Genomic DNA, 14,110 nt, shown 5'->3' on the forward strand with positions numbered 1-14,110 from the left:
TTACCAGCACGCCACTGACAGCACTTAGTGCCTTAATACACGGTAAATAACTGTTTCATTTATTTTTTGCACTAGATTATATGAGTGCGCGCGCACACACACACACACTAACATATACATACATATATGCTTTAAATTTTTATTCACTCGTATATTTATTAATTTGTTCATTTATTTGGGGAGGGGGCACGTGCCACAAGGTGCACGTGGGGGTGTGGGCCTGCTGAATTAAATTCAAGTGGTCAGGTTTGGCAGAAAGAGCCTCTCCCGAGTGTGCAGCCTCACAAATTAATAGATACTCTTTTTACTGGAGCATAGGGGTTAAAATGTTTCCAAAAATATGTGGGGAAATGTATAATTACGAAAAGGACGTACATCTTTCTAATCCTATTAACACCGTGAACTCTTCGTTGGCAATGATCTCCATTTTTCAAATGGGGAAACCAAAGTTCTGAGATGGCAAAATTAAAAGCACCGCAATCAACCAGGAAAAATACGATTCAAAATAGCACGCGGTAGCTTCGCTGTAGCGTACTTTCGCTACGTGCTTTCCTCCTCCGCATGGTCACGTGCCACCCCCTTGCGTAATTTCCCTTCCTGCCAGACTTAAGGAAAATAGGCGTGGTCACGTCGCTGAACTTTGGGAAATGTAGTACATAGGCTAAACGACCGCCAGGGTGTATAAAAGAGGCGGCTACGTTATTTTAGCTTCTTATTTCTTGCTTTTTTTGTGCAAGTACGTGGAGAGAGGTGGGGGTTTCCCATGGGTCTCCCTATATAGCCTAGATTGGCCGAGAACTAGCGATCACGTTGCCTCGCCCTCCTGAGCGCAGTTACACGACCTTGGCCTTGAAACAAAGAACGAGAGCCGGCTCACGAGCCTTGCAACATCATTGGCTAAGCAATGTCAGTTGCATCCTGGGAATAGCAGTTCCTGTGACCCGGATATGTCGACAAACGATGACGAGACTAACGTCATAGGTTGTGCTCTGCTCTGGTCTGGACCTCGGTGGAAGTTAACTATTTAACAATGAAAAGTTTGCCACGTTGTAACAACCTCTAGGTATGTGCTACAGGCCTTCGGGTCAACTGAGAACACCAACTGGAGCCCTACCTTTTTTCACCGATTTGCACACTCTTCTTGAGGCGGGTGATCCAGCCTCCCTCCCTATCCAAGAGCTAAGGTAGGTCCTGGGACACCTAGGACAAACTGGGACCAAGACTGTAGGCATGCGTGCGCTGTCGGTATGGAGGGGGTTCATTCTCGGTGTTGCAGCTGCATAGTTCAGTCAAGCCTCGGGAAGCAGGAAATTAGAATGCTGCGTGAACTCGAAGGGGTGCCGCGTGACGCTACACAGCTGATCTGGTATCTGCCGGACCACCTCGAGGGGGATCTGGTGATCCTGAGAGGGTGATGGTCTTTGAGGTCATGAAGATGAACTTGGGGCTGTTATTAGAAGAGGAGTCTTTAAGGTATTAGGCTCATGGCGCTGTGTCCACGAGAAAGTTAATGAAAGCTAGTAATAGTTCAGTCGCTCATGGAGACCTAACAAAGTGCGCTCACTGGCTGGAAATGAAGGAAATGCTAATAAGAGTATGATCTCTGGGAGTCGTAGATATTCAGCAGTTTTCATAGTAATCGATAACGGCGAGGTTCCGGAAAGGATAACAGAGATGAGTGGGCAGGGGGAGAAAAGCACTCGTTAGGGAAGCGAGGAAAGAAGAAACAGAAGCTGTGTGAGCATCCAGTCCAGGGTATTGTGTGTTTTGATGAAAAGGATACTGAAGGCCACTAGTGTGATCTGTGAGAGGTCGGTTGGAGGTTAACCGAGTTGAGTTAACGGAGCTGGTAAATTGACAGAATGGAGACCTAACAGGTCATGATGCTCTAGGCATTAGTGGAGATTAAGGAGGTAGTAAGTAATTAATGGCTGGAGGCCTAGACTTTTAATGGATTGATGGACTGCAGAGTGGAGAGAAAGATTAGGCTGTGGGAGACAGAATAAGGTTGTATCAGGGTATTAGGTGTGACAGGCATGGGATTAATGGGGGCAGTAAGGGTCTGTGAATCTAGAGACACGGGAAAGAGCTAGAGAGATGGTTGGGTATTAGTAGAGATGAAATGGGCAGAGAAACTAATTGAGAGAGAGATGACTGGGGTAGCGGGTCAGTGAGGGTAGCTGGAGGTGGAGGTGGGCAGAGTCAGTAGTAAGGTCATTAACAGTGGGGTCTGTGGTGCCCACAGTGATGGGAGCCTATGTGATGAGCAAAGGGGCCTGAGAGTTCATGATAAGGTACTCAGAGCCCTGGCAGGGCTTCAATCTCCGTGTGTTGAAATGGGCTGTCTTATGGGTCACATGAACTCAATTAGCTGTACTTTGTTTTCTCTGCCCTGTGCAGGTAGGTGGTGTCCTACTCCCTACCCTGTTTATCCATACAGGACAGCAGCATCGGCTCACTGCCTCCCAGCAGAGTGAGATGGGACGGACATCAAAGGATAAACGGGATGTCTACTATCGCCTGGCCAAGGAGAATGGCTGGCGGGCCCGGAGCGCCTTCAAGCTGCTTCAACTTGATGAGGAATTCAATCTCTTCCAAGGTGCTTATTTGGTGGCCACGTGACCTGGGAGTGAAGAGAAGGCCGCTTCTATAGAGCTCACTGCAGTGGGTGGGCTAACTTCGAGGGTATCTGGGGCAGGGAAACAGGGAAGAAGATGAAGCCACAAGCCTTACAGGAGGTGGCCCAAGAGCAGTTCATAGGTTCACCCCAGGGGAGAGAGGTGAATCCGGCAGGGTCCTCCTGTTTAGAAAGGTCTGTGCAGCTGACAAAGTGTGTTTTCACTGTATGCGCGCAGGCGTGAAGCGAGCAGTTGACCTGTGTGCAGCCCCAGGCAGCTGGAGCCAGGTTCTGAGCCAAAAGGTTGGGTGAGTAAAGAGGTCTAGGAGGATGAACTGGTGGGAGGAAGGGCTGGGAGTAACGCGTGTGCTGACATGGGCTGTGCTGTCCACAGGGGCCAGAGTTCTGGTCGGGTGGTGGCTGTGGACTTGCAAGCTATGGCTCCTCTTCCAGGCGTGATACAGATACAGGGGGACATCACGCAGGTGAGCGCATGACTGAGAACATCGGGGTTATCCTGAGAGAAGGCTCCACTTGGGGGCTATGGGAAGTGGAAGAGAAGCAAGGATATAAAAACAGCGAAAGTAATATGTAATCCTCGGAATTAGAAGGCTGAGCCTGTAATAAATGCAAAGCTAGCCTGCCTTACATAATGAGACTGTAGTTCCAAATTCAAAAGAGAAAGAGGACTCCATGGTGGCTTCAGCAAGGAAGGGTGCTTGCCGACAAGCCAGTTGACTGAGTTAAGTCCTGAAAGTTGTCCTCTGACCTCCATGTGTGGGCAGTTGCACGTGTACCTAAGCACACACAGAGAAATTAATGAATAAATGCAGTTTTTAAAATACTTTAGGGGCTGGAGTGATGGTTCAGAGTCAAGAGTCCCGGTTGCTCTTGCAAAGGGCCCAGTTTCAATTCCAAGCATCCACACAATGACTCACACCTGCCTGGAACTCCAGTTCCAGGTATTGTGATGCCGTCTTCTGGCCTCCCCGGCACCAGGCATACATGTGACACAAACAATACATATAGGCAAAACACCTATATACATTTAAAAAGGAAAAGAAAGGAAGGGAGAGGAAAATGTTGCGTGTATATGTGGGGGTGCTTATATGCTATGGTGTGCATATAGAGGTCAGAGGGCAGGAGGAATCAGTTCCTTCTTCCGTTATATGAATCCTAGGGATGGAACTCTGGATCACCAGGCCTGGCAGCCAGCACCTTTACCTGCTAAGCCATTTCACCAGCCCATTTTTTTTTTAATTTAAAAGAAAGAGGAGAGGGACTGGAGATGTAGCTTAGGGCTATAGCACTTGTGTAACACGAGCAAAGCATACTGGGCTCTAGCCCCATATCTGAGACAGAAACTGAGAAAGACAAATTAACAGCAAACAGCAGGTAGATCGTATCGCAGAGACACCAAAAGATGCTGAGGATTTGTTCATGGCTGTCCCAGAGGCTTTGAGGCTAGGGCTGTGGGTGGGTGGGGTTTGAAGGTGAGGGCAGCTAAGGGGCACTGAGACCACTCATCCCCCTTTCTCTGTAGCTTTCCACTGCCAAGGAGATCATCCAGCACTTTGAGGGCTGCCCTGCTGACCTAGTAGTGTGTGACGGGGCTCCTGATGGTAAATGGGGTGCGGGGTGACCTCTATCTCCCAGGTCAGTTTTTTTCCTCCCTCTTTTTCCCTCTGCTCTCAGCATTTCCTCCTTTCTGGCAGTTTCTCCCTACCTCTGATCCCTGCTTTCATTCTCCTTCTTCTCACCACCTTTCATGGTGCTAGCAATGTTGGGGTCCCCAACTATGCTAGGCACGTGTTCTGCCACTCAGGTATACCTCCAGCTTTGTGGGTTTTGTCCATCCTTCTGCCTTTTCATATGACTGCCTGTCCAATCCTATATTCTTTTTATAAGGCAGCTATCTATTCAGAATGTTTTCTGAGCACATGTTGTGTTGGGAAAGTGTACATAAATAAGTTCCACTGACCTCTGGCCTTGTGAAGTCAATGTTTTAGTGGGAATACATAAAAGAGAAATGGTTGAGCTGGCAACTCAATGCCTGTAATTCTAGTTCTTGGGAGACTGAGGCAGAAAGGTCACTAGAGTTCAAGGTCAACCCAGACTAGAAAGGCCCTGTCTCAAAAAATAAAAATAAGAGGATGGGGAGCTGACTTAGTGGTCAAGAGTGCTTGCTTCAGCTCCAGGGTATCTGATACCCTCTTCTGGCCTCCATGGGCACACACATGTGACATACACAAGCACAGACACACGTAAATTTTAAAAAATTAAAGTTTTAAAAATATGCAAAACTAATAGTAATTTATAATTTTTAATACAAAGATAATTTAATAAACTAAAGATGGTAATAAATACTATAGCGAAGTCACTGAAACAGGCCAAGGAAGCAAAAACTACCTGTTGGGATTTTAAGTAAACAAGAAAGGCTTCAGCTGGGCAGCGGTGGTGCATGCCTTTAGTCCCAGCACTCGGGAGGCAGAGGCAGGTGGATCTCTGTGATTTTGAGACCAGCCTGGTCTACAAGAGCTAGTTCCAGGACAGGCTCTAAAGCTACAGAGACCCTGTCTCGGAAAAAAAAAGAAAAGAAAGGAAGGAAGGAAGGAAGGAAGGAAGGAAGGAAGGAAGGAAGAAAGAAAGAAAGAAAGAAAGAAAGAAAGAAAGAAAGAAAGAAAGAAAGAAAGAAAGAAAGAAGAGAGACTTCATAAAAGCAAAGAGAGTTGATAGGGACCGTGCTGATGGGCCATCAGTTACAGTATTACTCTTGGTACTGAGAACTTGGAGGGTTGTGGACCAAGGAAGCCTGTCTGACTGGGATCACAATTGTATCCCTCAGGCTGCTTGAACTGTGTGAGGGTCAGAGGTGAAAGCAGGGACCCCAGGACAAGAGAGAGATGGCCACTGCACAAGTGCAAAGGAGTGACTGATAACAGTGATGGCTCCAGTTGACAGGCGAAGAGAGGTCACATTTTGAAAACAGAACTGGCTGGTTCTCTGATGGGCACCAGAGTTGGTCAGAGGGGCTAAGGTTTTTGCCATGAATTACTGGAAGGGTTGGATGAGCTGAGTACACAGAGGAGCTGGTAGAGAAGGAAAAGGAGTAGGCTTTGGATTTGTTGAGCCCACGGGGCTGGTCTATAAACAAAGCTCAGAGGAGCCAGCTAGGTTATCAGTAGAAATGCTAGTGCTGCTTGTGGGACAAGTAGTTTCCAGAATTAAAATGACTTCCCAGGTGCTAGGGGTCAGAGTTCAAATCTATTTGGAAGGCAGTACTCTTGTTTCCAGAACCTTAGCAGTGAGAAGGCCTGGAAGAAAATGCTTTTAGTTTTCTAATCTCTGGTACAAGAAGATACATCAAATCAGAGGGTCTCCTAATGTTGTTCTTCTCGCTACAGTCACTGGCCTCCATGATGTCGATGAGTATATGCAGGCTCAGCTTCTGCTAGCGGTGAGTAACCCTGGTGATTGCCCCTGCTATCCTTTAGCCCTCTCTTGGCTGCCTCTGCCTCAACCACCACCGTACCCATCTGTCCTTCCCACAGGCTCTCAACATTGCTACACATGTCTTGAAGCTAGGGGGCTGCTTTGTAGCCAAGGTGAGCCTTGGGGGACATGGGGGAGTGTTGAGAAAGGTCTGGGGGGGCAGGCATCCTTACCTCTCCATCTTGCCTTCCACACCCTACAGATATTCCGGGGCCGAGATGTAACGCTGCTCTATAGCCAGCTGCGTATCTTCTTCTCCAGTGTGCTCTGTGCCAAGCCAAAGAGCAGCCGGAACTCCAGCATTGGTCAGTGGCATGTCACCCCCTGATAGGCAAGGGGGTGACTGGGCATGTGTCCATACAAGATTGAGGTGACAGAGTCACCCCCTCACTCTAGGTTCTCCCCCACAGAGGCCTTTGCTGTTTGTCAGGGTTATGACCCTCCTGAGGGCTTCATTCCAGACCTGACCCGACCCCTGCTGAACCACTCGTACGGTGAGAGCTAAAGCTGGTGGCCCATGCCTGGGGAAACTGCACCAGCCCCATGCACGTAATGTCTCTTGAGGGCCCTCAGTCTCCCACCCTGATGGCAGTTCCACCCCCTAATGGGTATTTTGTATTAATGGGAGCTTTGGTTCAGATAGTTCTCCAATGGTAGCTCTTGGTCCTGGTGGAAATTCTGTTGCAGCAAACTCCTAAGCATTCACCCAGGGAAGATTCTACCTGTCTATCTTAGGAAAACCTTCAGTCACTGCCCTCAGGTGGAAACCGCACATGTGTTAGACATGTTCCCCATGTAGGTCTGTACCCTTGCCCCTGATGGGCAAAGGCAGATCCCATTTGAGTGAGACAAGATCCTGATAGAATGTGCTGGTTAAAGTGCTTGCTGGGTGGGCATAGTGCAGTGCAAAGCAAGACCGGGGGCTGACATTTAGAATCAGTGATCAGACAAACCCCCTGTGAAGGGGATCCACACTAAAAGACTAGTTGATGGTGGACCAGTTAGGGAGGAAGGAACTTAATGTTCCTGTACCCTGCGTCCTAACTGGCCTTGCCCTCAGTCTTCACTCTGCCTCTTTCTAAGATTTAGATTTCAACCAGCTGCATGGTCCTGCCCGTTTTATTGTACCCTTTGTGGCCTGTGGGGACCTCAGCGCCTATGATTCGGATCGCAGTTACCCTCTGGATGTGAGTGTCCAATCATCAGGATGTGGGGTCAGGGAGACTGGGAGTCTCAGCCCCTCATCATCTCCCTGCCTCTTGTGTCCCACAGCTAGAAGATGGCTCTGAGTACAAATATACTCCGCCCACACAACCCCCCATCGCACCCCCATACCAGGAGGCCTGCAGGTTGAAGAAGAATGGGCAGCTGGCCAAGGAACTGCTCCCCAAAGAATGCCCCATTAACAAAGTAGACAAGTTGCCCCAGCCTCTGACTGTCCCTCAGGGTCATACCCTGCTGTCCCCCAAGGTATGGATATTCACTTCTGAGCCCACCATGACCCTTTCCCAATATGCCTATTTCTATCCTGATTCAACGTGGTTCTTTCCTGCTTGCAACAATTATAGGAATCAGTAGGTCAGCCCACTGACAAATGGAAAATGTAACCAAATAACCAAGTCCCTTTTCTTTTTCTTTGGCAGGTGGAAGACGATGAAATAAATTGTTCACCTTAACAATTTAAGGTAAATTTGCCTTTTTTTCTAAAGTTCAAATAAAGGGCACCTTTAGGAAAAAGCTGAATGGGGACTGCAAGCTGGCTCAGTGGTTAAGCGGGGCTGGAGAGATGGCTCAGAGGTTAAGAGCACTAGCTGTTCTTCCAGAGGTCCTGAGTTCAATTCCCAGCAACCACATGGTGGCTCACAACCATCTGTAATGAGATCTGGTACCCTCTTCTGGCCTACAGGCATACATGCAGACAGAATACTATATACATAATAAATAATCTTTTAAAAGAATTTTTAAAAAAAGAGTAGGTACTGCGCTTGCATAGGATCCAAGTTTGGTTCCCAGCACTCACGTCTGGCAGCTCACAACTGCCTGTGGCTCCGCCTCCATGGGATTGGACAGATCTGGCCTCCCTGGGCACCTACATTCACAAGCACATGCCCAGGACATGGACATACACGTAATTACAAATAATAAAAATAGTTGGGTAGGTGGCACTTATCTTTAATCCCAGCCCTTTGTGGGGGGAGGGGAAGCAGGCAAGTCTCTACAAGTTTGAGGCTAACGTGGTCTGAACAGTTCTAGGATAGCCAAGGATACATAATAAGACCCTGTCTTTAAAAGAAGAAAAACATTTCAGTGGTTTGGAGATATAGCTCAGTGTGTAGAGTGCTTGCTTAGAATATACAAAGCCCTAGGTTCAATCTCCAGCACCATATGAAAAACCAGGCAGGCCGGGCATGGTTATGCATGCCTTTAGTCCCAGCACTGAAGAGGCAGTGAGTGGCAGGTAGATCTCTTGTGATTTCAAGGCCAGCCTCTGGTCTATAGAGTGAGTTCTGAGACAGCCAGGGCTGTTATACAGAGAAACCCTGTCTCCAAAAACATCAAAAACAAGCATGTAGTGCCTATATTCCTAGCACTCAGAAAGCTGCAAGACAAGAATCAGAACATCCTCAGATACATAGCAGGCTTGAAACCATCCTGAGCTACATGAAAATCTGTCTCAAGGGGCTGGAGAAATGGCTCAGCGGTTAAGAGCACTGACTGCTCTTCCAGAGGACCTGGGTTCATTTCCTAGCACCCATATGACAGCTCACAACTGTCCGAAAATCCAGTTCCAGGGAATCTGACACCTTCACACCAATGCACATAAAATAAATAAATCATAAAAATTTAAAAAAAAAATCTGTCTCAAAAGATGAAAGACACCAGTAAATTTTGACTTAATTTTTTTTACTGTTTTATTCATTGAGCATACTTGCAAACAAAACACTTATACACATAAAATAAAAATAAATCTTTAAAGGGTTAAAAGATTCCATCTTTAGTACTGCCAGGGAAACAACAAAACCATATTAGGGGCTGGGGTGTGCTTGAGTTGGTAGATTGCACAAGGCTCTGGGTTTTATCCCCAGGACCACCGAACCTTGATGTGGTGGCCCATACATGTAATTCTGTGGTAGGAGGTTGTCGTAAGTTACTTTTCAATTGCTGTGGTAAGGCACCATACCATGACCAAGGCAACTTCTAGAAGAAAGTATTCATTGGGGGTTTACCATTTCATTGGATGAATCCATCACCATCACACAGGGAGCATGGCCACAAGCAGGCAGGCATGGCTCTGGAGCAGGAATTGAGAGATACAGACCATGGGCGGAGAGAGCAAGAGAAGCCCCTGGGGAGAGCCTGGGCTTTTGAATCCTGAAAGCCTGTCCCCAGCGGCACAATAAGACTGTACCTCTTTATCTCTCCCTAGACAGTTCTATGAGCCCCTGGGGTGCCATTCTCACTCAGACAACCACAGAAGTTCAGAAGTACAAGGTCATCCATATAGCATACAGCCATATAGCAAGTTTGAGGACAGCCTGGGCTATATGAGACCCTCTTTTTTAAAATATTTATTTATTTATTATGTATATAATATTCTGTCTGTGTCTATGCCTGTAGGCCAGAAGAGGGCACCAGACCTCATCACAGATGGTTGTGAGCCACCATGTGGTTGCTGGGAATTGAACTCAGGACCTTTGGAAGAGCAGGCAATGCTCTTAACCACTGAGCCATCTCTCCAGCCCCCGAGACCCTCTCTTAAATAAAAACAAAGTTGGGGCTATAGAGATGGCCAGAAGATGGTATCAAGTATCCTGGAACTGGACTTAGAGGTGGTAGTTAGCCACCATGTGGGTGCTGGGCCTCTGAAAGAGCTTGTACCGAACCATCTCTCCAGCTTCCTACCTGCAGAGAATTTGTTAAAGAAAAAAAAAGTTTTTTTTTCCTCAGTAAATGAATGTTTCCTGAGATCTGCTTTATGCTTAGAAGAGCTTTAAGCATTTTGCTTGCTACATGTTGAGGAGGTGGTAAATATTGAATGCATACTTCAAGCATTCTAGGTTTAGAGATGAAGTAGGAAATGAAGGCTGAATTTATACATTGTAGCTTGTATTCGACTATGTTTACAATTTGCTACAAAATAACAGTTTGTTCAAAGGCAGACCATAGAAACAATGGTCTCATAAGATACCATCTAGTGACTGCTGTGTTGAAATACACTCCTCTAATATTTACACAATGACAAACACACCCAAGGTGTTTTCCACAATGGCACCTTTTCATTACAATGCATGACTGCACATGCAAAGGTAATATAGGTTATGAAAGATAGGAAAAAGTGAACCAGAATGAAGAAATTTGGGGAATGTCGACATAAGGTATTTTTATGTATACAATATTCTGTCTGCGTGTATGCCTGAAGGGCAGAAGAGGGCACCAGACCTCATTACCGATGGTTGTGAGCCACCATGTGGTTGCTGGGAATTGAACTCAGGACCTTTGGAAGAGCAGGAAATGCTCTTAACCACTGAGCCATCTCTCCAGCCCGGTGTCTGCAATTTTTATTTATTTTTTTAAATAATTTATTTAACTTTATTTCATGTGCGTTGGTGTGAAGGTGTCAGAGCCTCTGGGACTGGAGTTACAGACAGTTGTGAGTTGCCATATGGATGCTGGAATTTGAACCCGAATCCTCTGAAAGAGGAGCCAGTGCTCTTAACCTCTGAGCCATCTCTCCAGCCCCTGTTTGCGATTTTTAAAAGTATCTTTTTAACCGGGCACTTGGGAGGCAGAGACAGGCAGATTGTTAACTTCAGGCCAGCCTGGTCTAGTTCCAGGACAGTCAGGGCTATGTAGAGGACCCTATCTGAGAAACCAAAAAATAAAAATAGCCAGGGGGTGGTGGTGCACAATTTTTAATCCCAGCTCTTGGGAGGCAGTGGCAGGCAGATCTCTGAGTTTGAGGCCATTCTGGTCTACAGAGTGAGTTCCAGGACAGCCAGGGCTACACAGAGAAACCCTGTCTCAAAAAACAGAAAACAAATTTGAAGTATCTTAAGGTTTTTATATTATTGAAACACAAGGATTAGAGAGATGGATCACTGGTTAGGAACACATATTGCCCATTCAGAGGACCCACTTCCCAGCACCCACATGGCAGCCAACAACCATCTGTAACTCCAGTTCCAGGGATTGTGGTACCTACCTCTGGCCCCCATGTTTACAAAACATACGTGCAAGTTATTTACATACATGCAGGCAGGCAAAACAGTGATACACAAATAAAAATAAATCTTTTTTTAAAAAAAAATTGACACAGGCTAAGCGTGGTGGCACAGGCCTTTAACCCTAGCACATGAGAAAGGGAGTCCAGACTAGGCCACTACTTAGTGAGACCGTGTCTTAAGAACAAACAGGACTGGAGAGATGGCTCAGAGATTAAGAGCACTGACTGCACTTCCAGAGGTCCTGAGTTCAGTTCACCATTACAGATGGTGGCTCACAACCATTTGTAATGAGATCTGGTGCCCTCTTCTGGCCTGCAGCAGACATGTAGACAGAATACTGTATGCATAATTAATAAATAAATCTTTTTTTAGAAAAAAGAAAAAAGAAAAACAAAAAAAACGTGCTAGGCAGTGGTGGTGCATGCCTTTATTCCTCAGGAGGCAGAGGCAGGTGGATCTTTGAGTTTGAGGCCAGCCTGGTCTACAGAGCAAGTTCCAGGATAGCCAGGGCTAAACACTAAAACAATATGGGGTTGTAGGTCAGCGATAGAGCTTGCCTGGCATACATGAGACCCTGGGTTGCCAGGTTTAAAGATGTGCACGCTACCATACCTGGCCCCAATTACATGGCTAAGAAATTAGTTCCAAGCCAGGCAGTGGTGGCGCACACCTTTAATCCCAGCACTCAGGAGGCAGAGGCAGGTGGATCTCTGTGAGTTCGAGGCCAGAATGGTCTACAAGAGCGCGTTCCATGACAGGCTCCAAAACTAAAGAGAAATAAAAAAGAAATTAGTTCCAGAGTTCAGTAGGAAAAGGCTCTTTTGGCTAAGCCTGACAACCAGAGTTAAACCCTTGTAACCCACAGGGTAGAAAGAGAGAACTGACTTCCACATATTGTTACCCCATGTGCACACCATGGTGTGTTTCCACACACACACACAGTAAATAAGTATAAAAAATTACTTTTAGAGAAATTAGTTCTTGAGTGTTTGCAGCACCCCTGTTAAATCATAGTCTGTTCACAGTGGGGCGCTTCATAGCAGTGAGAATGAAATAGCACTTCATAGTTAATCTTGGCACTTTTTAAAATACATTTTCCTTTATGTTAGGGCTTGCAGTAAAAATGGAACTAATACAAGTCAGAAGCTGCTGTCAGGAAAACCAGAAGCTGGCTTGATGAGTTTGTTTACAGATACCATCTATGGGCCCTGAACAGATAAGCCTCGAGTGGACTCTGCAGCAACTCCTTAGCAACAAAGAAACAGCGAAGAAGTCTGTGGAGCTGCACGTGGAATTTCTTGAGACTGTGAGCACATGCCTCATCTTCTCCTGGGTATCCTGAATAGGTCCAGGATTTCCCCGCAAAGCAGGGGTTCTTACCATGGGTAAACATGAGGGACCTCCATCAACTTGATGGAGGAAAATGTTACAGCTTCACTATACCTGAAATTCAGCTTTATTCCCAGTCACGGCCACGGGCAACAAATCAATAGTAAAAGCCCTACCTATGCAAGTCACTTACTTTTTATATTACAATGTACAGGCATCTGAAAGACTGCTCATATTTGTCACTGCTTTGGATAATAGCAGATTTTATAAATCAATCCTATGATTATACATCCCATCCATTACTGCCTCCCAATTTTTACAGATTGGTTGGTCAGGTATTTTTAAGACAATATCTTCCTATATAGCCTAGACTGCCCTCAGACTCAAGATCCTCCTGCATCTGCCCCCTGAATGCTGAGAATACAGGCCTGTGCCATGAAACCTGGCTACTGTATCCCAGTTTTATTTCACTTAAATATACGGTGATAGCTGTATTTCAGTGTGATCGGCTTTCGTTATTATTCGTATGCGTTTGTATACATATGCAGGTATGCTTTCAAAAAGTTCGTATAATGGACTGGGGATGTAACTCAGTGGGAAAGTACATTCCTAGTATGCACAAAGCCCTGGATTCTGCCTTCAAAAACATGCACGCGCACACACACACACACACACACACACACACACAAATTATGTTAGCTGGATGGTGTGTTACCACCATCTGGAGTCCCAGCTACTCAGGTGCCCAAAATAAGAACACTCAAGCCCAGAAATTCAAGGTCAACCTGGGCAACATAGCTAGGCCCCATTTCAAAAATAAAAGATAAGCCTACAGAATGGGAAAATATCTTCACTAACCCCACATCAAACAGAGGTCTGATCTCCAAAATATACAAAGAACTCAAGAAATTGGTCACCAAAAGATCACATAATCCAATAAAAAAAATGGAGTATAGAGACTGGAGAGATGGCTCAGAGGGTAAGAGCACTGGCTGCTCTTCCAGAGGTCCCGAGTTCAATTCCCAGCACCCACATGGTGGCTCACAACCATCTGTAATGAGATCTGGTGCCTTCCTTGCCAGCAGTACATTGTATGCGTAATAAGTAAATAAATCCTTAAAAAAAATGGAGTACAGGCCTAAACAGAACTCTCAACAGAGGAATCTAAAATGGCTGAAAGACACTTAAGGAAATGTTTAACATCCTTAGTCATCAGAGAAATGCAAATCAAAACAACTCTGAGAGTCCATCTTACACCTGTAAGAATGGCCGAGATGAAAAACACTGGTGACAACTTATGCTGGAGAGGTTGTGGGGAAAAGGGAACACTCCTGCATTGCTGGTGGGAATGCAAGCTGGTACAGCCCCTCTGGATGTCAGTGTGGTGATTTCTCAGAAAATTAGGAAACAACCTTCCTCAAGACCCAGTAATACCACTTTTGGGTAT

General features: G+C 46.1%; 1 protein-coding gene across 4 annotated transcripts; it reads left to right on the top strand.

Annotated features, from left to right (window-relative positions):
- The first annotated feature begins 931 nt into the window (after positions 1 to 931).
- Positions 932 to 13,157, top strand: Ftsj1 (FtsJ RNA 2'-O-methyltransferase 1). Of its 4 annotated transcripts, none has more exons than XM_038317294.1 (13): positions 932 to 1,184; positions 2,401 to 2,599; positions 2,856 to 2,925; positions 3,012 to 3,102; positions 4,161 to 4,239; positions 6,022 to 6,074; positions 6,169 to 6,222; positions 6,312 to 6,414; positions 6,520 to 6,603; positions 7,193 to 7,296; positions 7,382 to 7,579; positions 7,753 to 7,794; positions 12,444 to 13,157. In XM_038317294.1, exons 2-12 carry the CDS (start codon positions 2,479 to 2,481, stop codon positions 7,783 to 7,785), a joined length of 990 nt encoding a protein of 329 aa, XP_038173222.1. In that variant the 5' UTR covers positions 932 to 1,184; positions 2,401 to 2,478; the 3' UTR covers positions 7,786 to 7,794; positions 12,444 to 13,157. The 4 variants fall into 4 exon arrangements, with proteins under 4 accessions (XP_038173222.1, XP_038173224.1, XP_038173226.1 ...); XM_038317296.1 differs by having other exon boundaries at positions 2,441 to 2,599; XM_038317298.1 differs by having other exon boundaries at positions 933 to 1,184; positions 7,199 to 7,296.
- Positions 13,158 to 14,110: the final 953 nt, after the last annotated feature.

Source organism: Arvicola amphibius, chromosome X (genome assembly GCF_903992535.2).
Source record: "Arvicola amphibius chromosome X, mArvAmp1.2, whole genome shotgun sequence".
Lineage (NCBI taxonomy): Eukaryota > Metazoa > Chordata > Mammalia > Rodentia > Cricetidae > Arvicola > Arvicola amphibius.

What these genes read in the sequence shown, in the direction of transcription:
- Ftsj1 (XM_038317294.1), top strand. Translation starts at nt 2,479, where the DNA reads ATGGGACGGACATCAAAGGATAAACGGGATGTCTACTATCGCCTGGCC. An exon ending in GTGTGACGGGGCTCCTGATG is followed by an intron (nt 4,240 to 6,021) that starts GTAAATGGGGTG and finishes TTCTCGCTACAG; the next exon opens with TCACTGGCCTCCATGATGTC. An exon ending in CAGCCGGAACTCCAGCATTG is followed by an intron (nt 6,415 to 6,519) that starts GTCAGTGGCATG and finishes TCTCCCCCACAG; the next exon opens with AGGCCTTTGCTGTTTGTCAG.